Source organism: Mustelus asterias, chromosome 13 (genome assembly GCF_964213995.1).
Source record: "Mustelus asterias chromosome 13, sMusAst1.hap1.1, whole genome shotgun sequence".
Taxonomy (NCBI): Eukaryota; Metazoa; Chordata; class Chondrichthyes; order Carcharhiniformes; family Triakidae; genus Mustelus; species Mustelus asterias.
In genome coordinates, this window is record NC_135813.1 from 3,925,277 (window position 1) to 3,949,098 (window position 23,822).

General features: G+C 40.0%; 1 protein-coding gene across 13 annotated transcripts in view; it reads right to left on the bottom strand.

Moving 5' to 3' along the window:
* sptan1 (spectrin alpha, non-erythrocytic 1) overlaps nt 1–23,822 on the bottom strand; it is a 99,686-nt gene extending 75,864 nt beyond the window's left edge. For 8 of the 13 annotated variants that reach the window (XM_078226211.1, XM_078226212.1, XM_078226216.1 and 5 more), the window contains exons 1-5: nt 23,678–23,822; nt 5,334–5,410; nt 4,788–4,950; nt 3,774–3,899; nt 1,532–1,672 (exon numbers count right to left, since the gene is read on the bottom strand). In XM_078226211.1, coding sequence (XP_078082337.1) covers nt 1,532–1,672; nt 3,774–3,899; nt 4,788–4,950; nt 5,334–5,410; nt 23,678–23,821 — 651 coding nt within the window. In that variant the 5' untranslated portion in view covers nt 23,822. Of the gene's footprint in view, nt 1–1,531; nt 1,673–3,773; nt 3,900–4,787; nt 4,951–5,333; nt 5,411–20,674; nt 20,716–23,495 lie in introns of all 13 variants that reach the window. The other 5 variants (XM_078226217.1, XM_078226218.1, XM_078226220.1 and 2 more) reach the window with 5 other exon arrangements.

The window sequence follows — 23,822 nt, forward strand, 5'->3', positions numbered from 1 at the left end:
AGACAGCCAAAAGGTATGTTTTGCATTTCTGTGCAAGCTATAAGGACACTTCTGTGGCTAACCAAAGGAACTGGTCACAGATGCCAAAACCAAAATTTGAAGTGAACAAAATAGCCCTCCTGAGAATTTTCTGATGAAAAGCACGCTTGTGAAGCTATAGCAGAAATTATAATGTTGTTGATTACACAATGCTACAAATTAAGCCGATCAAATACTAAACACAAATCAATGGCCATGATATTCTGATTACTAGTTTTCATTCTACACTAGTTCAAACTCCTGTTTTCAGGAATAGCTAATAACTAGCACTAAAATTAATCCAAAACAGCAGTATTAAACACAAAAGCTATTAAGTTACGATAGCAAAGGAATTTTGGTAAATGTGCTAGCGTGCACAATACCAGGGGAAATGAAATACTGCAGTAGAGAAGCGAAGCAATTCTATTTATAGAAAGTTGTGTGGTTTACCATGGGCCTATTAAGAGATCCACACCTATATTCATTGAAATAGCTCAATTTGGAGCACAAAAATAAATATAGGACTGGGATTTAAAAATTAAAATACAGTAGATGCTGTAAATCAGAAAATACTGAAATGTCATATCGGACTCGAAACATTAACTCTCGTTTCTTTCTTCACAGATGCTGCCAGACTTGCTGATTTTTCCCAGCATTTTCTGTTTTAATTTTATATCATGCAAGACTAGGGTTGTGGTTCCATCTCAACGTTATCACTACAGGAATATTATTAACATTTGGTTATAAATAAACTCTTTGCTTACAACTGTGACTTCTAAGCCATACTCAAAATGCAGGGCTGGAATTTCCCCAAAATGAATTAATTAGTTGTCATCCCTTTAGAAAAAAATTACTTCTACCTCTGCAAAGAAATTTGTTTCAATTCTTCATGGGATGCGAGTATCACTAGCATTGGTTGCCCATCTCCAATTGCCCCAAGAAAGTGGTGATGAGTCATTTTCTTGAACTGCTGCAGTCCATTTCGTGCAGATACACCCACAGTGCTGTCAGGAAGCAAGTGCCAGGATTCTGAACATGGGCTTCCTGGATCTGCTTATTTGCATTCTCACTTCTGCAGTTGTTAATCTAAAATCCACATGAAATAGATGCAAATGGCAGGGACCTACACTATATGGACTGCAGCAGTTCCAAAGCAGTGGTTCATCACCATCTTCTCAAGGACAATTAGGGATAGGCAATGAATATCAGCTTTGCCAGTGACACTTGCATCCCAAAGGCAAATTTTTTTAAAAATGCAGTTCAACCACTTGTCAAAAAAGTGAGGCATTTATCCTGGAGTATTCCTGAAAAACTAAACATCTCAATGTGTACAAAAAGCCACAAAACTAGGAGGAGGCCTTTTTTTTGGTCATTTCTACTGAAGAGAAAAGTGTGTATGGAAGAATTGCGATACAGTTTTCCATTTTGGCAACCAGTTCCACCCCATTCCTCATCCCACCAAACATAGTGTACTAACAAACTTCAATCCTCATCACAGAAACAAATGACTGACCTTATCATTGATCCAGTCCATTACATCATCACACTCTCGCTGATACTGCACAAGTTTTTGAGTCTGCAGGAGACGGATCCCCTTCTCCTTCATCTTCTCCAGTAGGCGTGCCCATAGTTGATGGAGTTCCTCTAGTCGGATCTTGAAAGAAACATTTAAAGAAATAAAAATAAGAAAAACAGCTTTATGACACAGAAGAGAACCTAAATCAAGTATAAATGTTTTTGCAACACGTTACCATTGTGATGGGGATGAATGAGCAGTTTTTCCATTGTAATAAGTACAAATTATAAAATTTGCATAATTAATACTTGCATATGAACTGGATATTTTGCATACAACTGCCACTGGCCTGTTGCTAATATGAAAACATAATGAAGGATTACTCCCAAATAATTTTACCACAAGGTCAAATTCGAAAATAAAACTATATTGAATATACACAAATAGGCCATTTGGCCCAAACAGTCCAGGTCAGCATTTTACTCTCTACACCAGCCACCACTCACTTTTCTTCATTTAACTCTCAACATAACTCTATTCCCTTCTGTCTAATAAAACTGTTTCATTTCTCCATGTACCCGCACTATTTGCCTCAACAACTCCGTGGTTCCACATTCTCACCACTCAGAGCAAACAAGTTTCTTCCGAATTCCCTATATGATTTCTTGGTGGCTATCTTGTACTGATGACCTTTAATTATGTTCTTCCCCACCAATGGAAACACACTGGTTATCAAATGTTCCTTTTAAAGACCTCTTTTAGGTCAAATGTTCTCTTCTCAAGAGAGAAAACACAGCCTGTTTATTATATCTATTAGGAAAGGATGAAGCAAAAGAAAATGTCCTTTCAAAGGAAGCATATGGCTGTGAAACAACACAAGGAAACAAATCTGCATTGCTGGTTCCACTGATAAATTGACACAAACTTCCTGCAAACGCAGTGAATAATTTAAACCAGAAGCTTCTATTCATAGTTCCATACTACAATGCATTCAAGACAAACAAAAATGGTCAAAGGTGATCAAACAGGAAGTTCATAGTTTATTCAGGTTTTGATGCTCATTGTAGATAATTATTTATTTGCACAAGTATTATGTAGAAGTTAACTGGCAGACAGCAGATGCTAATTCATGCTGAAATCCTTTAGTCAGGAGGCTAATTGTATAAAATTATAGCAAGTTGATGGGGTGATTATATAGTCACTCACTATACAAGCCATTAAAAGAAAGACTTGCATTTATATAACGTTTTTCTGGACACCGCAAAGTGCTTCAATGCCAGTAAGTAATTAATGTGACAGCCATTTTGCACACGGCAAGATCCCAGACAGCAATTAAATCAATGAGCAGATCACGTGTTTTAGCTGTTGGTTGAGCAAGGCACCAGAATTCCACTGTTCTACATTTAAGTACCCAAGTCACCAAATATGTCCACCCGAGACAGCAGACAGGGCCTCATTTCAATGTCTCATCCAAAACACAGCACTGAAAGTGATTGCTGCACTGAGTTACAGTCAAAATTATATGCTCAAATATCTCCAGATACAGCAGAAAGTTATAGTATAAATTTATTCATGATTATTGTCCACACACTTGAATACACTTCAAATGCAAGGCAACAACATTCAACATGCTTTAAATTCCCAGCTATTTCTACCATATGAATATTTACAAAATATGGTTATAATTTTATGCTAAACATCCTACCAATGCAGAATATTTTATCCCAAGTGACACAGACTCCTTTACTTTTGATCAGAAGATTAAATATCATCAAATAGAAAGGGCAAATACTTACTGTGAAGAACAAGGATAACCATACTGAAACATTACACAAATCTGTATGTTTCATTTTAGGATTGGACTCGGAGGGCAACACTACATAATTCAGCACTACTGGGGATCAGGCTAGGCCCCAATTACAGAGTGACACTGACATCAGTTTTGGAGAAGGTTTAAAGAAAAAGGAGAAAAAGTTTTAAAGAAAAAAAAATTAAAAGTCAATAAAGTAAAACACAAAGCACACTTTCAATTTATCCCAAAGGAATGAAAGTCAAACAGACACACTGCACTACACAGCAATTATACACCTACTTCCATGTGAGTACCAATTTGTATTGTGGTTACAATAGGTCGTTGTGTAGTCCGGTAGGGCGTGAAGGACTAAAAATCAACATGAGCGTTACATTTCTGATTGGTATGACAAAGGAACATAAAACCAAACAAGACAGCAGCACTTACTCGAATAGTTTCTGATGCAAAATGCCCATCTGTTATCATTTTGTTGCCAAACTCATCAAGTTTGATTATGGCACCTGCATTTGCTTGCACTTCAGCCTCAAACGCCTGATGCTTCTGCAGCTTGCCCTGCAAAAAAAAACATCAAGTTTAATATTTTAGAATTTTCTCCCGTCCTTTTCTGAAGATATTAACTCTTGCTGAGCTACAGTTCCATAAGCATCAGCAGCGTGTGACCAAATGATCCATTCTTCACGTGTGACTATGAAAATGATTGATCATGAAGGTCCTCGATTGACACAGACGCAAGTACATATTGGAAACTGCAAAGCCCAAACCGTAATTTCCACTAATTAAAATGAATGCAACATTTAGGGTGTACATCTTTCCCAAAATGCGCTACTGGTGAATGCATTTGGAGCATAAAATAGGGAAAAAAATAAATCTCCCCTCTGGGATATTCCACAAGTAAAGGTGTTGGTGTAAACAAGGTGTGAGCAGGATGAAGTTCCATAGAGCTGCATCGCACTACAAGCCACCATTTTGTAGAAGAGGAAAATTAGGGAGAAAACAAACAGTAATGGGCAAACCAATAGCCCAGTGAAAAATAATTATCTTGAACATATAGAATTGGAAGTCTTATGGCACAGTGGATAGCGTCTCTGCCTCTGAGCTAGAAGCTCCATGTTTGACTCCCACCCCAGGGCTTGATGGCCAAGGAAGGCGCATTCAGGACACGGTCAACAGATTACCAACTTGCAAAATTGTTCCAAAACACACCAATGGCAGGTGGCAAGAGCTGCTTGATTCAGAGTGACATCCCTCAAGATACAAGCCTTTGCCAACAGGCTAGCAACCTGTTCCAGCTGAGCAAGATAATTTCATTCTGAAACAATATCACATTTAATGAATAAGAAGGCAAAGACAAAAGGCCTGAAGTCAATATTATGTTAGAACTTTGCAGTCCAGCATAAAGCTGAAGCATACAAGTGGTCAAAGACTTAGACCATCACACACCTGCAGATTGCTGGGATCCTTGTAGCTCTCATCAGATGCAATTTGCAGTTTCTCTTGAATCCATTTCTCCAATTCATCTGCATCACGGCGGAAACATTGAAAGCTAAAAGAGTCATCTAGCTTCTGCCGTCTCAGAAGAGAGAGCTCCTTGAATCGCCGATACCTAGTTGGCACAGACAAAGAATTTTGTCAGCCTAGTAACTAATGCTTCTCTCCATTCATCCCCTTATCAAAATATGTCCAACGAGCATCCCAACTCCACAGAACTTGGTTCTTCATTTCATCCTACTCCATCACCCTGCCCCTTCCCCATTTTGATTTACTTTTGGATCACCATTTTGGACCATTGCTGCAAGCAATTCAAAATTCATCTTTTTAAAATGGGGGAGCTGCCAGCACCTTTTTCAAGCCTCTTGGCTAAGATGTGCACTCTGCTACATCCATTCAAGCCTTGAGGCTGTTCGAATAAACACCAGTTTATTTTATTATAGCAACACACTTTGGTGTAAAACAATTTCCCCGAATACAAAATTAAGAAATTCATACCTGTCTAGCACCTGTTGACGTCTTTCCTGGATGTCATCTGCTGAATCTAGAACTTTTACTCCTGTGGAATCCATTTTCTGTTACAGGCAGAAAAGCAAACATTAGGTTTATTGGTCCTTTACAAGCGCATTAACTCAAACAGCCTGCTCATTTTTATAAAATTCTTACTTAGAAAAAGAATGCACCTATATTATTTTAATTAACATTTAACTCTATACTCCAACAATTAATTTTCTTTTTGACAGCAATGGGGGGAGGGCTCAGTGCATGCAGTCTTTAAACTGCAATAAATTATTCAATAATGGAAAGCATTGAAGTTCTGAGTTACTCCATTAGTAGCATTCACAGACAACCTTTAGGACCATGATGTTGCCAATAAACACACAGACATGCAAACATGTCAATGTCAATAGACATCACTGAGGCACTTCAGACATTTTGATACCAGTTTTCTCAATACTGCATTGGCAACTGAAGCACCAAAAGCTGCTAGCTCTAAGTGACAAGGCTGCACGTTAATACACAGTTGTCCTGAAAGCTTTCAGAGAAATTAGAGTAGTGCTTAAGGAATTTTATATAAATCACCACAGCTGTGAGGTTGAATTACTATCTTAATAGGACAAATAAAACCTCGTTTTATATAGCAGTGTTCATAATCTCAGAACGTTCTGCAGCATCATAGAAATAAATTCTTGAAATGTAGCCACCATTAATAGATGGTAACTTGAAGACGCGACTGAATTATACAACAGGCTTACAGCATGACGGGTGACATGATTTAGTAAAACTTGAAGCTTTATGATATCCCGTTAGCAATAGTACAAAACAAGTTCTTAAAAATTAAGACGTATACAATTGAGGTCTTCATCCAGGGGTTAATTGGTTATTTTAGTTTTAGCCATGGTGCTGCATTATCTTCAGAAGAAACTGTGCCCTGGTCTAATCATTTCTTTCAAATTTTGTGCCATATTTCAGTCTTGGGGAGTTCAAATTTTTGTACTATTCAGAATTTTGGGGGTGACGGGGGAGGGGATTTAGATTTCAAGAAAAACTGCTGCTTCAACCACAGATGAGGCAATTCATCAATTTCAAATTTCTGTTCCAAAACTACAGACGAACGGTGTTCTTTGAACTCTAAAATATAATCTTAGTCTTATTTTAGATTAATTAAATGAAAATAATTATTTTAGACAACATTTATTTTCCTGCTGTGTCAACTTGATGAAACAAGCATTGCTACCCACTACAATTTACTGGAATAAATATCTGGTAATGCAGTAACATAATTCCAAAGTGGAAGACAGGGTAAGAGGTTCATCAACTGCAGTTCAGTTTACAGCAAACCCATTGGTTTGTGAACAATCCCTTTAAAAATTACAGGCAATTATTTTTAACCCAGCGTCGGGAACCTGGCAACCTGATCATTTCTGGGTCTCGACCATGCAACCTGTCTGTGTTGCTGATGCAAGGCTATCTTCAAATGCAAATAACCTAACTGAGCTCAAGGCAAGCTCAGCATCCAATTAATGACACAAGCACTGCCAGCAGTTGGGAACTAACTGCTGAGTACTATCCTCAAAGGGCAGAAGACAGCCTTAACTGGGCTTGCCATTGTCTTGCAAAGTAGAGGCAGGCAATCAGCCAAATAACATTCATGTCACACAAATGCCAGGCAATGACCATCTCCAACAAGTGAGAATCTGACCACTGCCCCATGACATTCAATAGCATCACAATTGCTGAATCACCCACTTTTAAAATCCTCGGGGTTACCATTGACCAGAAATTGAACTGGACTACAATACTGCGGCTACAAGAGTAGGTCAGTGGCGCATAACTCACTCCTGGCTCCCCAAAGTCTGTCCACCACCTACAAGACACAAGTCAGGAGAGTGATGGAATACTCACTAATTTCCTGGCTAAATCTATCACCAGCAACAAGAACCTCAACACCATCCTGGACAAAGTAGCCTGCTTGATTGGCACCCCTTCAACAAACATTCACTCCCTCCACCACCAAACAGTGGCAGCAGTGTGCACCACCTACAAAATGCACTGCAGGGACTCCAAGCCTCCTTCCAAACCCACAACTGCTACCATCTAGAAAGACAAAGACAGGAACTACCTGGGAATACCACCACCTGGAAGTTCCCCTCCATGCCACACACCATCCTGACTTGAAATATAATCGCCATTCCTTCACTAACCCTGTGGGGCCAAACGGACCACCTAAGATGGTGATTTACAAAGCACACTAGGCCAGTTGGCCAAATACAGAAACGGACAGGCTGCAACCTTAAATGAATATTGGACAGAGATAAACAGGTTGCAGCTCCAGACTACAGAATACACAGGAAATAGGCCATCTCGAAGACAATGGACACTCCCTGGTCAAACATATTTGTTTACCAGACAAAAGGGCACCTTAACCCCTTATTTGGGAGGGAGATGTGTGACCTACGTGCCTCCAGCACCTACAGGCATGGCCGTTGGGTACACACCCACAGATCGGTGTTCAAGCATCTGATTGGACTATCGATCAGGGTGATCGAACCTTGATCGATTGATAATAATCAAGGTACCACACAAAAGGGCGCAAAACCAATGAGGGATAAAAAGGTGCTGCACAACAGGAACAGAACAACGGTGACCACCACCAGAAACTGCCCCCACATCATCAACGGAAGGAAGACCAGAGCATCAGACCAGACCACAAGAAGAGACCAGCACACGGATAAAGGCCAATATCTGCCTGGTACTTGCCAGTCAAGTCAAGGTCTAGTATTGAACTTCAACTTATATTGATTGTGTGGTTGATTAACATTAATTGTGTGCATGAATAAATACTATTGTATTAACAAGAAGTCAACTTGCAGTTCTTTGTCCACCATACGAGGGTTAAAACACACTGCAGCAGGCACAACACCTTGGTCAAAATCCTGGAAGTCCCTCACAAACAGCACTGTGGCTGTAACACCACCAATAAATGCTGGCCCAGCCAGTGATGCCCACATCCCCTAAATCTGTTAGAATTCTTTGAGGTGGTAACAAGATTAGATAAAGGAGAGCCAGTGAATGTTTTCTACTTGGATTTCCAGAAGGCCTTTGACAAGGTGCTGCACAGGAGGCTGCTGAGTAAGATAAAAGCTCATGGTGTTAGAGGCAAGGTACTAGCATGGACAGAAGATTGGCTGACTGGTAGAAGGCAGAGTGTGGGGATAAAGGGGTCCCTTTCAGGATGGCAGCCGGTGACTAGTGGAGTTCCGCAGAGGTCAGTGTTGGGACCACAATCTTTCACTCTATACAATGATCTAGAGGAAGGAACTGAGGACATTGTGGCTAAGTTTGCAGATGATACAAAAATAGGCGGAGGAACAGGTAGTATCGAAGAGACGGGGAAGCTGCAGAAGGACTTGGACAGGTTAGGAGTGGGTAAAAAAGTGGCAGATTTTTTAATTATGGGTCCGGAGTCACATGTCGGGTAGACCAGGTAAGCATGGCATTAGTGAACCAGATAGGTTTTTTTCCAACAATTGACTATGGTTTCATGGTCATCAGTAGGTTCTTAATTCCAGATATTTTTTATTGAATTCAAATTCCACCACCTGCCATGGTGGGATTGGAACCTGGGTCCCCAGAACATTAGTGGAGTTTCTGGATTAATAGTCTAGCGATAATAGTCCTAGGCCATTGCCTCCCCACATACATGGAATACAACGCGGGAAAGTGTGAGGTTATACACTTTGGAAGAATAGAGGCATAGACTATTTTCTAAATGGGGAGAGAATTCAGAAATTGGAAGTGCAAAAGGAACTTGGGAGTCCTAGTTCAGGATTCTCTTAAGGTTAACTTGCAGGTGGAGTTGGTAGTTAGGAAGGCAAATGCAATGTTAGTATTCAGTTTGAGAGGTTGAGAATACAAAAGCAGAGATGTACTTTACAAGGTTCTAGTGAGACCACATTTAGAATACTGCAAGTGGCTTTGGGCCCTGTACATAAAGGAAGGATGTGCCGGCCTTGGAGAGGATCCAGAGGAGGTTCATGAGAGTGATCTCAGGAATGAAAAGCTTGATGAGGAGCATCTGAGGACTCTGGGTCTGTACTCATTGGAGTTTAGAAGGATGAGGGGGATCTCATTGAAACTTACAGAATAATGAAAGGCCTGGATAGAGTGGACGTGGGGAAGATGTTTTCATTAGTAGGAGAGACTAGGATCCGAGGGCACAGCCTAAGAGTAAAGGGACTACTCTTTAGAACTGAGACGAGGAGGAATGTCTTCAGCGAGAGGGTGGTGGAGGCCAGGTCATTGAGTGTTTTTAAGACAGAGATAGATAGGTTTTTGATTGGTAAAAGGGTCAAATATTATGGGGAAAGAGCTGGGGGTTGAGAAATTTATCAGCCATGATTGAATGGTGGAGCAGAATCCATGGGCCGGATGGCCTAATTCTGCCCCAATATCTTATGGTCTAAATCAATTTGGAGCAGGCCAATCTTCCCTCGAGCACAAGCGTAGTTTCATGCCTGCTGGCTATTTTGGGTGAGTGCTGCAACAGCGTCTTGGAGCATGGGTTTCCTGCTGTGATTTAGCAAGTGGATAAGCTGCTGTATTTGACACATCTTCCAGGGAGACTGGGGCAAGAGGCAAAGAATTGCCATAGGCATTTCCACATTGCTGCCGCCACACACTGGAGTAGGGCAATAAGAATTTTACAAATGGATATGGAATGGTTAGGTAAATAAATGAAAATTTGATAGATGGCGTTTAACGTGAATAATGCGAGGTTATCCATTTTGGTCAGAAAAATAGAAAGGCAAATTTTTTTATTTGATTTATTCTTGTCACATGTATTAACAGTGAAAAGTATTGTTTCGTGCGTACTATACAGACAAAACATACTGTTCATAGAGAAGAAAACAAGAGAGTGCAGAATGTAGTGTTACAGTCATAGCAAGGGTGTAGAGAAAGATCAACTTAGTGCAAGGCAAGTCCATTCAAAAGTCTGATGGCAGCAGGGAAAAAGCTGTTCTCGAGTCAGTTAGTACGTGACCTCAGACTTTTGTATCATTTTCCCAACGGAAGACGGTGGGAGAGAATGTCCGGGGTGCGTGGAGTCCTTAATTATGCTGGCTGCTTTGCCGAGGCAGCAGGAGGTATAGACAGAGTCAATGGATGGGAGGCTGGTTTGCGTGATGGATTGGCCTACATTCACAACCTTTTGTAGTTTCTTGTGGTCTTGGGCAGAGCTATACCAAGCTGTGATACAACCAGAAAGAATGCTTTCTATGGTGCATCTGTAAAAGTTGGTGGGAGTCGTAGCTGACATGCCAAATTTCCTTAGTCTTCTGAGAAAGTAGAGATGTTGGTGGGCTTTCTTAACTATAGTGTCGGCATGGGGGGACCAGGACAGGTTGTTGGTGATCTGGACACCTAAAAACTTGAAGCTCTCCACCCTTTCTACTTCGTCCCCATTGATGTAGACAATGCTTCCTGAAGTCGATGACAATCTCCTTCGTTTTGTTGACATTGAGGGAGAGATTATTGTTGCCGCACCAATTCACCAGATTCTCTCTCATTCCTGTACTGTCTCATCATTGTTTGAGATCCGACCCACTACGGTGTTGTCGTCAGCAAATTTGAAAATTAAATTGGAGGGGAATTTGGCCACACATTCATAGGTGTATAAGGAGTTATAAGGTGTATAATATCAAAGTGGAGAGGATCTTCAAAATGCCTCAGCGCAGAGAGATCTGGGCGTCCTCATGCATGAATTGCAGAAAACAAGCATGCAGGTAATAAAGACGGCAAATGGAATTTTGGCATTTATGGCTAAAGGAGGAAAGTATAAAAGAGTACGGAAGTGTTGCTGCAACTGTAAAATGCATTACTGAGATTGCATCTGAAGTATCGTGTACAATTTTGGTCCCTTACTAGAGGGGGGTATTGTAGTTACATTGGAAGCAGTTCAGAGGAGTTTCACTAGATTTGATTCCAGAGATGAGGGGTTTGTCAATCTTGACTTTAAAGAATGAGAGGAGTTCTAATGGAGTTATAAAAGATGATAAAGGAGATTGACAAAGTAGAGACAAAGAGGATGTTTCCTTTGTGGGGCAATCTAGAACAAGAGGTCATAAGGATGAGGTAGCAGATTTAAAATAGGAGAGGATTAATTACTCCTCTCAAAAGGGTCAAGAGTTTGTAAATTCACTACCCCAGACTGTGGTGGGTGCCAGGACTGAGGAGATAGACAGATTTTTAATGAGTAATCATTTGAAGGGTTATGGAGAACAGGCAAGAAAGTGGAGTTGAGGCCAAGATGAGGTCAGCCATTATCGTATTGAACAGTGAAGCAGTTAGAGAGTCCGAATTGCCTACTCCTAGTTCTTATTTTTTCTATCAAGGGAGAAATCATCTGTGACCCTAAATCTCAACAACCAGGTTTCAATGTGTATATTTAGGAGAGCGTTTTCTGCCCAAGTGTTCCTCCAGTATTATGAAGTTGGAGATGTTTGATGCGTGTCCAGAGGTGTGAATGCTGGTGGACAATTGAACAATCTAACAGCACATGCAGATTCCACAAATATCCCCATATTTATTGATGGGGGAGCACAGCACATTGGTACAAAAGGCAAGGCTGAAGTGTTTGCAACTATCTTCAGCCAGAAATGCAGAGTAGATGATCCATCTCGGCCTGCACCCAAAGTCCCCAGCATCTCAGATGCCAGTCTTCAGCCAATTCAATTCACTTTGTAGTATCCAGTGCACTCGACCATTTCACGATATCACAAAAGCCCTGACAAGATTCTGGCAATCTTACTGCTCTAGAACTAGCCACACCCAAAGCCAAGCTGTTCCAGTACAGCTACAACACTAGCATCCAACCAGTAATGTGGAAAATTGTCCAGGTACGTCCTGTCTACAAAAGCAGGACAAGTCTAACCAAGCCAATTATTGTACCATCAGTCTACTCTTGATCAAAGGTGATAGAAGCGGTCATCAATAGTGTTGTCAAACGACACTTGCTCAGCAATAATCTGCTCACAGACACTCAGTTTAGGTTCCCCGAGGGCCACCCAGCATCTGATCTCATTAGAGCTCTGGTCTAAACATGAACAAAAGAGTTGAACTCCAGTGGTGAAGTGAGACTGACTGCCCTTAACAGCAGGTCAGATTTGACTGAGTGTGGCATCCAGGCGCCTTAGCTTAACTGGAAATAAAGTTAATTTATTAGTCACAAATAAGGCAATGAAGTTATTGTGACATTCCCCTAGCCGCCACAGTCTGGCATCTGTTCGGGTCAATGCACCTAACCAGCTTGTCTTTCAGAACGTGGAAGGAAAATTCTCCCTTCGCTATCACTGGATCAAATCCTGGAACCCCCTTCCTAACAGCACAGTGGATGTACCTACAACACATGGACTGCAGCAGTTCGAGGAGGCAGCTCAGCACCATCTTGGAGGGCAATAAATTGCTTAGTCAGTGAAGCCCACAACCCACAAACAAATAAGTATTTTTAAAATAAATTCAGCGTGTTGCCACATCCCGTCAAATGGAGAGAGCTGCGACATATGAGGACTGGTAACCAGCAAATTGGATTTGATCTGAGTACCAGTGACTACCCTCACTTGAGTGAATTGGTGTATCAATGTGTGTTTGGCATGACAACTTGAAGTTCAGACCCATGAAACTAAAACCCAACAACAGCTAGAGAAATAAAGAGAGAGAAAGGAAGCTGAATAAAAAGAAAGAAAGAACTCATTAAAATAAAACCCTTTATAATTCAAAATCCTAGGGCAACTTCCATAAAACTAAGAATAATGCAAGGTGGCACAATGGTTAGCACTGCTGCCTCACAGCATCAGGGACCCAGGTTCGATTCCTGGCTTGGGTCACTGCCTGTGTGGAGTTTGCACGTTCTCCCCGTGTCTGCGTGGGTTTCCTCTAGGTGCTCCGGTTTCCTCCCACAGTCCAAAAGACGTGCTGGTTAGGTGCATTGGCCATGCTAAATTCTCCCTCAGAGTACCCAAACAGCCGCCGGAGTATGGCAGCTAAGGGATTTTCCATAGTAACTTCATTGCAGTGTTAAAGCCTACTTGAAACACTAATAAATAAACTTTTAATGGGCTCTAGATTCCACATATTTGTCCCAAGATATACTCAAAAACTGCCAGCTGACCATTGACAAACTGCAGCCATTTCACAGTTTACAAATATTCATTAATGCTCACTAGTAACTTCATTATTTACTAAATCACAAAGCAGAGTAATTATTTTCAGTGGAGTATTCATGTCGAGATTCCTCTCACCTCCACAATTGCACAGCCATTAATGAAACAACCACCATCCAATGTGAAAAGTTTTGTGTATTGTGACAACAGATCAATAATTAGGAGACTAGGAAAATTATTGTCAAAGAATCAAATCATAAATGAGGTCCTGAATTACACTGCATAAACCCAACACAGTGGTAAGGAATTTATAGTTGAAGACACGCCCCCTATAAATTAACATGTCAGATCTGAAAAGACTTCATTGCAATGCTATGTGTCTTTGTTAACTAAAAACATTATATTCAAGTTCCAAATACTGAACTTGTTATATTAAAGACTTCAAACAAACATTTTAGTGAGGTAGGTTAATGCATAAGTAGAAGATTGAAGCACATATGGAACAGAATTACAACAGGAGCAATTGGTGATGACTGGTGGCATGCACCACAATCCAAAGTGCACTGCATCCCCGAAAAGGATTTGTCAATTGGGAGCTCATCCTTCACTACACTATTCATTTATTTTATGCTGAAAATTACTACTACTAATGTCCACCCAAACAGTCACTGTTTTAGCAGATAAATGTGAAAAAAGACAATATTTGCATCCAGTTAAATTTGGTTGCTGTTATTACAGAATGTCAATGGGTAATATCAACTACCCCTTTTTGGTGCAAACAAATCAGAAATTCAGACAACAGAGAAATAAACTTGTTCGTTAAAGCAATTATCAACATGATTAACTGTTCAATTTTAAGAGATGTAAACATTTCACCCTTCAGTAAAATATAAACATGTAATTATCCAAGATTAATTTCATCTCCAAAGGGTCTGTGCGCACACACAAAATATCTTTTTTTAAAAAATCACATACAAGCCCTTTTTTATTCATAGGTTGTGAGCATCGCTGACTGGACCAGCATTTATTGCCCATCCCCAAGGGCAATTTCAGAGGGCACTTAAGAGTCAACCATATTGCTGTGGATCTGGAGTCACATGCAAGCTGAACCAGGAAGGATAGCAGATTTCCATTCCTAAAGGACATTAGTGAGCTAGATGGGTTTTTTACGACAATCAACAATGGTTTTAATTAGGAATTAGTCACGCAATCTCCATCCATCCACAATACAGCAAAAGGATGTCATTTTGGATTGCATGTTCTGCAATCTAGCGCTTTTTAACCTAATGTCTATACCAACAGATAGCTCTCTTTGTTGTTCTTAATCTTCTATCAGAATCTATTCAATATAGTAAAGCCTAGTCAAAAACATTAGTCATTATGTTCAGAAGTTCATTTGTATTTGATTAAAGACAATACAATTTCATAATTCTAACATTATCCTCTTTAAAAAAAAGCCACATGGACTGGATGCACAATCCCCTGGACCTAGTCAGTCATTACATTTGCCAAACATTACATCCAATGATCTTGCAATAGTTTCCCCTTCAAAACAAAAACATGCCCTGCATAATATATGCGAGCAAACAACAAATTGCAGACTGGCAGCCTCACACAGTGGTTAGCACTGCTGCCTCACAGCACAAGGGATCTGGGTTCAATTCCCGGCTTGGGTCACTGTCTGGGAGGAGTTTGCACATTCTCCCAGTATCTGCATGGGTTTCCTCTGGGTGCTCCAGTTCCCTCCCACAGTCCAAAAAGACATGCTGGCCATGCTAAATTCTCCCTCCATGTACCCGAACAGGTGCCGGAGTGTGGCGACTAGGGGATTTTTACAGTAACTTCATTGTAATATTAATGCAAGTCTACTTGTGGCACTAATAAATTAACTAAAAACTTTAAAGTACACCCAAGAGCAAATTCCATCGTTTCAGAAGATTTGTCTCTCAGGGTGAGGCTGCCAGTTATTGGAAAACTATTTATCTAAAATGTTACTGAACTTATTATTTAATTTCTATCTTCATTTTAGAATCTATTATATTGCATAGCTACAAAAAAGCTGCAATATATTTACAGGATAAGTTCTTATTTAAACAGTTGCACTGCAGTGTTCACAGTCAGCATTCCTGCTATTAGTTGATGCAAGCAGTATTTTTACTGCATTGTTAACTGGGCAGTCAGAACAAAAAGAAATCTATTAGCACAAAATGCATTATGAGAGCATTTGGCTTTAGCTAAAATCTGATTAGGTGTTTGAGTTAATGGGGCAACACTAACTCTTTACTCATGATTAACCATGTGAGATGCTAATAAACTACATTTGAAACCCAGCAATAAGGTTGAAGTGACAAATAATGTTTGCTCTCAATGTTACAGCATAAAATTATCTTTCTTTTCACCCTCTTCCCAAAGCTGTGTATAACACTGAAAATCTATGAGGCATGGACTTTTAAAAGGAAAGTCCTATAGTGGTCTCTCCCTCCCCACCTCCCTTCCTTTTCAGAAAAAGCATTTTATATGACCCACAAATATGAAAAGTTATCATATGGGCTTTACTAGAATATGCAGTCTCCATGAATGCAAGAAAGTTACAAAAAAGGTCTCCAATTGTAGTCTCTGCTTTCAATGTTAAAACAGACCACCTGCTGCCGCACATCACAACTAAATGCTGCATTCCAACCAATTGGTTCACAGCTGCAGCATACCACACACTAACAGCAAATTACATTCTGCAGTACGTGGTGAACAGCCACTCCCACTGCATTCTGGTCCAGCCTGATAACACAAACCAGCTGCCTACCAGAAGGTTCCACCCAGCATGATTACACTGCAAAAGTACTCCAGCTTAAAAAGGACATGCCAACTATTTCCATAATACAATTACACATTCCAACCTCATTATCAGAAGTTTACTTGCATTTATTATGGGATGAATCAAATTACCAGCATATAGGTCATAGTACAATACTGTAATTTATGCTGGAACGCGAGAATAAAATTAACCCCCCCCCCCCCAAGCTTGTTCCATTCAAAAGGTTGCAAATCAAGCACTTGCTCAATATCCCTTTGATTAATGAGGACCTATTGATATTAGATTCAAAATTAACAATTTATCTAGCATCAATGTCTGTGGAAGAGAGTTCTGCTTTTTTTTGTGTAGAAATATTTCCTTATTTCACTCTTGAAGGCTTAGCTCAGTTTTTCCGACTATGCTCCCTAGTCCTAAATCCCAACTAATTAGTTTCTCCCAATCTATCCTATGCATTCCCTTTCATTTCTTGCTCCAACTCTCAAATCTTTTCACTCCTACTTAAAGATTTTATTACTGTAATATCAAGGTTCACAAAACAATGAGGAAAAAGATAAAAACCATCTTATCATCACTCAAATGGCAGACATGACACAGCAAGATTCTATATTGCACAGGAATTGCATAGAAGGGTTACACCGTGGCACAATTAGTTATTGTAATATAATTAGGTTCAATTTATTTGAATTCATCAGGGAAATTAAATTTTGTTAAAAAACATGAAAACTTCAAGGTCAGCTTTTTTTAAATGTAAAATAAAAATCCACTTTCATTACAAAGGTCAGCAACTTAGAACTCATCATCACTGCAAAGCAAGCTTTTACTCTGAAGGTGAGCATCGATAATCCAGATGAACTTCTGCCATTTTCAAACACAAAAGTTGGTCCAAAAATAATTTCCATGAAATTTCATGATTTAAAAGGATTTAAAGAAACATGCTACAGGATCTTATTTTAAAAATATTTTGGGGAAAATTCAACCCAATGGGAAGTACAACTGAATGTTGGAAGATCTTCCTCCCAATATGCCATTTTTTCAAACCATATCAAGCAGGGGTAAGCTGTACAGAGGGGAGAAGAAAAAGACAAAAATCAGAAAAGGCAGTCAAACTTGAAATCATAATAAAATCGGTGGCACAGTGGTTAGCACTGCTGCCTTACAGTGCCAGGGATCCGGGTTCGATTCCCGGCTTGGGTCACTGTCTGTGCAGAGTTTGCATGTTCTCCCCGTGGGTGCGTGGGTTTCCTCCGGGTGCTCCAGTTTCCTCCCACGGTCCGAAAGACATGCTGGTTAGGTGCACTGGCCATGCTAAATTCTCCCCAAACAGGCGCCAGAGTGTGACGACTAGAGGATTTTCACAATGCAATGTTAATGTAAGCCTACTTGGGACACTAATAAATAAACTTTATTATTACATGCCTATTGTATGGCCTGAATATTGGAACTTTGGGAGGAAGTCTGAGAAGACACTATGCATCTGCTCAGCAACTCTTGTGATGATTAAAGTTCAATGTGAAGACAGAGAATGAAAACTGGCCTGACATATTAAAACTAATCAACTTTTCAATAAGCCAAATGGGTGTGGGACTGCCCCAGGGGACTGGTATACATTACAATACTGACAAAACTAAATTGTTCTCAGATGTGTGGAGAGCATTTTGTCCAAGTTTTTAAAAAAACATTGCAGTATAAAAGATGAAGTTTACACACTTCAACCAGATGGTTGTTTAAATTGGCAGGAGTTAACAACATTCAGTTGGTGGGTGCTTCAGTCCTTGTCAACTATCTCTAGTCTTATGTCCTTGAATCAATTCCAGATTACAGAATCAGGATGTTTCTGGGACCAACATTTTTCCCCCATCCTTCCTGAGTTTGTCAATCTCAGCAAAGAGCACAGAAAACTAGAACAAAGAAAATTACAGCACAGGAACAGGCCCTTCGGCTCTCCAAGTCTGCACCAACCATGCTGCCCGACTGAACTAAAACCCTCTACCCTTCCGGGGACCATATCCCTCTATTCATGTATTTGTCCAGACACCCCTTAAAACCCATTATCGTATCTCAGATCTCATATCCACTACTTCCCCCGGCAGTGAGTTCCAGGCACCACCACCCCCTGTGTAAAAAAACTTGCCTCATACATTTCCTTTAAACCTTGTCCCTCGCACCTTAAACCTATGACCCCTAGTAATTGACTCTTCCACCCTGGGAAAAAGCTTCTGACTATCCACTCTGTCCATGCCCCTAAATGGTAAAACATTGCAGCATGCTGCTGTGCAGAGGGACCTGGGTGTCCTTGTGCAGGAATCTCAAGGAGTTGGTTTGCAGATGCAGCAGGTAATTAAGAAGGCAAATGGAATTTTGTCCTTCATTGCTAGAGGGATGGAGTTTAAAAACAGCGGGGTTATGTTGCAGCTGTATAAGGTGCTGGTGAGGCCACACCTGGAGTACTGTGTACAGTTTTGGCCTCCTTACTTGAGAAAGGATATACTGGCACTGGAGGGGGTGCAGAGGAGATTCACTAGGTTGATTCCGGAGTTGAGAAGGTTGGCTTACAAGGAGAGACTGAGTAGACTGGGGCTATACTCATTGGAATTCAGAAGATTGAGGGCAGATCTTATAGAAACATATAAGATTATGAAGGGAATAGATAAGATTAGAAGCAGGGAGGCTGTTTCCACTGGCAGGTAAAACTAGAACTAGGGGGCATAGCCTCAAAATAAGAGGAAGCAGATTTAGGACTGAGTTGAGGAGGAACTTCTTCACACAAAGGGTTGTGAATCTGTGGAATTCCCTGCCCGTGAAGCAGTTGAGGCTACCTCATTGAATGATTTCAAGGCAAGGATAGATAAATTTTTGAACAGTAAAAGGAATTAAGGGTTATGGAGAGCGGGCAGGTAAGTGGAGCCGAGTCCACAACAAGATCAGCCATGATTTTATTGAATGGCGGAGCAGGCTCGAGGGACCAGATGGCCTACTCCTGCTCCTAGTTCTTATGTTCTCATAATCTTGCAGACTTCTATCAAGTCGCCCCTCAACCTCCATCGTTCCAGTGAGAACAAACCATGTTTCTCCAACCTCTCCTCATAGCTAATGCCCTCCATGCCAGGCAACATCCTGGTAAATGGTTTCTGTACCCTCTCCAAAGTCTCCACATCTTTCTGGTAGTGTGGCGACCAGAATTGAACACTATATTCCAAATGCGGCCTAAGGTTCTATAAAGCTGCAACATGACTTGCCAATTTTTAAACTCAATGCCCCAGCCGATGAAGGCAAGCATGCCGTATGCCTTCTTGACTACCTTCTCCACCTCCGTTGTCACTTTCATTGACCTATGTATGTGTACACCCAGATCCCTCTGCCTATCAATACTCTTAAGGGTTCTGCCATTTACTGTATATTTCCTATCTGTATTAGACTTTCCAAAATGCATTACCTCACATTTGTCTGGATTAAACACCATCTGCCATCTCTCCGCCCAAGCCTCCAACCGATCTATATCCTGCTGTATCCTCATCGCTATCCGCAAATCCATTTAGCCCTTCGAGCCTGCTCCGCCATTCATCTTGATCGTGGCTGATCATCAAATTCAATATCCTGAACCCCCTTTTCTCCCATACCCCTTTAGCCCCAAGAGCTATATCCAATTTCTTCTTGAAATCGGACAACGTTTTGGCCTCAACTACATTCGATGGTAGTGAATTCCACACATTCACCACTTTCTGGGTGGATTATATACAGATCCTTATTTATTTCATTAGTAGCACACCTACCAAATGACAACCTTTTGTCACTAGAGAATAATTGTACATGAAAGCAACTTTAAACTGCACATAATGTGCTTTGCTTCCATCGAAAGGATTATTTAACTTGTTCTCAATTGGAACTTTGATAATACTATCCACAAATTGAAACTCTAGGACAAAGCAAATTGAATTCATTGATGGATAAACCTTTTGAACATCAGTACAGCCTTTTTGTACAGTTTAACTTTATTACAAACAAGAAATCCAACACATTGCCATTACATGGCAACTGACCTTTTTTAAAAAATATACTAGTCAGCTGCCAATGCTCAAGGGTGACTGAATTCCAATGGAGAATTTATCTGGCATAAATAGTAACTAGTTAAGGAAAGGCAGTCAGAACGACAGTTCAAAGAGCAAATGAAGACCAAAGTGTGCTCTCAAATCACTGAGGTCAGCTGTGTTAAGTCACCTCTCCGGAAAACCAGTGATCATAAAGCATGCTACCATGCACCATCCATATTACACTCCGACGAATCACATTCCTGTTACTTATTGATATGTATTATATGTTGCAAATGCAGGCAGCTACACTGCACACGTTTCACACAAACACAATACCTGCAGTTTGGTTTTGCGGAATGACGACATGTTGGACAGAGCTGTTTGATAAATATAAAGAATACTAAATAATTGCAAAGTAATACACACAAAGCAAGCCCCATAGAAAAATCAAATCCTGCAACAATAAAGTTGCCTAAATTTCGCATTGCTGAACTTTTCTCTGAACTGCAGCATTAAAATACAATGTCTTCCCTCCTCAAATTGTAACTAATGTTTAAATAAACATCCCATTTATTATTGGAAATACAGATATGTTCAGTTTGGATTCCTCTCATGTAATTTGTTCAGTGAAATCTGTATTTACAGTAAAAGTACTTTCATTAAAAATGTTTTGGTTGATTTAGTACTAAAAATCCTATTTGCATGCTTTCATAAACTAAAAAAAAGATATTCAAATTATCTCCTACACCAGAGCTAAAATAAAAACTAACCCCACCCTGACCTTGATTGTGCACTGCATAATTTTCAATGACGCAGTACACCAAACACATTCACTGCAAAATTCTAGCTTCCAATTAATTTATCCCCTGCCATTTCTTTAAGTCTTCAGCAAATCTTAGAACTACAAAAGATATTCTTACTTAAAAGGATTCAGACAAAATAACCTCTCCAATAGAACAGCTTTTAAAACACTTTGTCCCACATCACAGCATAAAAGCAAAATACTGCAGATACTGAACATCTGCAATGAAAACAGTAAATGCTCGAAGTACTCAGCAGCTTAGGCAGCATCTGTGGAGAGAAACGGTTAATGTTTCATGTCGATTATGACCTCCATTCTATTGGTATATTATTTCAAATAAGAGTTAAAAACAAATTCAGATATGGAGGACATTCATTCTGAAACAAGTCTACCAATACATATTTAATAATCTGTACACTAATTGATTTTTAGATTAGCTTTTATGTTTAAATGTGTATCATGATGCATAGCTTAAACGTGCAATCTTATGATCGCCTAGTGACATTCTTAGCATATTATCATTTGGACTTTCCACCATTTACAATCTGCAACCATCATCCTGGCTATAAAATATTCTCCTCCCTACATATCTGCGATAACAGTTTTTTTTAAAACAATCTTTTAACAAGCCACTTCCAACAACCCAAGAAAGTAATTTTTTTTTTTTTTAAACAGAAAACTTGTACTTTATTTCCCCAATATGCTCCATGTTCATTAACAAAGCAAATTCACTTGAAATTATGACTGAATTTAACAAAACAGTTTCAACTCTACTTTACATTCTCATTTTCTACACTCTCCCAAACCTAATCAGATTGGTCCATCCATTTATGGTCCTTTTAGGATGAGTCAATGTTACACATTAGGTTGCACCTCAGCGGTTCATAGAAATATTGAAATCCTTACACTTCACGGTGCCCTATGATTGCATTACAAGATTCATAATACTCAGGCCCAATTACACCGTAGAATGTCTAATTAGTTATACAGCTCCACAAATTGGACTGGACATAAAGACTAATGACAACTTGCTTAAATCAGCAAAAATCCAGGGGAACAAATAAATGTCAACATAACAAAGCACACCAAAAAAACATTTAATTTGTTGCAGTAATAACAGAATAGAAAATAATTCACTTCTCTTGAAACAATGCATGACCAGGACAAAATACTTGTGCCTGTCACTCAAATAAAATATTGAACTGAATGTAAAAAAAGCTCTATAGCAATCAACAAAGACAGAATCAAAGATGATAACTTATTTAGCACAAGTCATGAACATTATTTGTGCAGTAATTCATCATTACACAGCCCCACCCAGCGTTTTGCTCTTCATCTATGACAGCGAAGTGGCTTTCCTTCTTTAATATTAGACTCAAGACTTGGATTGGTTAGCAGGGCAGGTTTCTGGGAGAAGGTTGTAAAGAAATCCAATCTCGTGGAGAAAAATTAACCATCATGTTCTGCAACAGTTGCTAAAATTGCCCCAATATCTCTAATGGAATAATAATGAATGGGTCTTCAAATTGCCTCAACGTCATTCTCTCAATAAACCATCTCTAAATATCATCTGCAAATCCCCCCCCCCCCCAAAAAAAAATATATAACTTTTCTCATTTGTTTTGGATAAGGAGGTTATACAGGTACATACCCCTCAGCTGGCTATTTTAGTACAGCTTTTTCATCCCCCCATTCCCCAGATAATTTTCTGAGTCTGCTTGTTGCTGACAAGATTTGCACTCTCCCCATCCCCTCAACCTGCCCTGATTTATCAACCTATTTTTGAGAGGATTCCTTTTTAAGTGAATTTTTCCCCTTTGCCTGGAGGGTGAAATCCAATGCTGAATTGCAGGGACCTGCAAATGCTCTTGCCCAAGCCCTACCAACCTCTGGACTGATTCCTCTCAAAATGAATAATATATATAATATATCATTTTCTCTCCAGTTCATGATTTTCTCTGACCTTGTTGCGGTCACAGCCGCAGGAAACCCTCCCCCCGCAGCCATTTTAAGGCTCATTGTGGTGAAAAACACCAAAAATAACCCTGAGAAAAGCCATATCTAACATCTTTGCTGCTGAAAAAATGTAATACCTGTGTCTGACAGCGCACATAGCAAAATAGAAAAAAATGCATAAGAAAAATCAACATTTTAGCTTTTGATAGCTATTTTGAAGAGAACTTTTACAAGAATGAGATATACTGTACAATTACAGTGCAAATACATACATTAAAATTCCTCCGCTCTCTGCAGACGGGCGTCAACGCCCGAAAATAAAATCGACCACAACTGAAACCCTTTCACCATGCCCGTCAAGAACACAAACATTTATACCCATGTCTCTAAACATTTTACCTCACAGTTTCTTTGTTATTGTATTTTAAACAAAAAAAAATCCACAAATAAAATAAAACCGAAGTTAAAATAAATTGTTTGAATGAAAGATGCAGCCAACTGGCAATGAATTACTTGCTGGGTTTTTTTTTCCTTTTGAAAACTGATCGAGATATTAAATATATTTTCCGGACCTCACGTACCGAAGCTTGTTGGCGGCTCGCTGATCGCTGCAGACTCTCGCGCTCCGGGCTCGCTCCGGCCTTTTTTACCGACCGCGACGGTGATGTCACCGTTCTGCAGCAAGGAAACGAAGAGACGCGAGCAGCTTCGGCAATTCCCGGCATT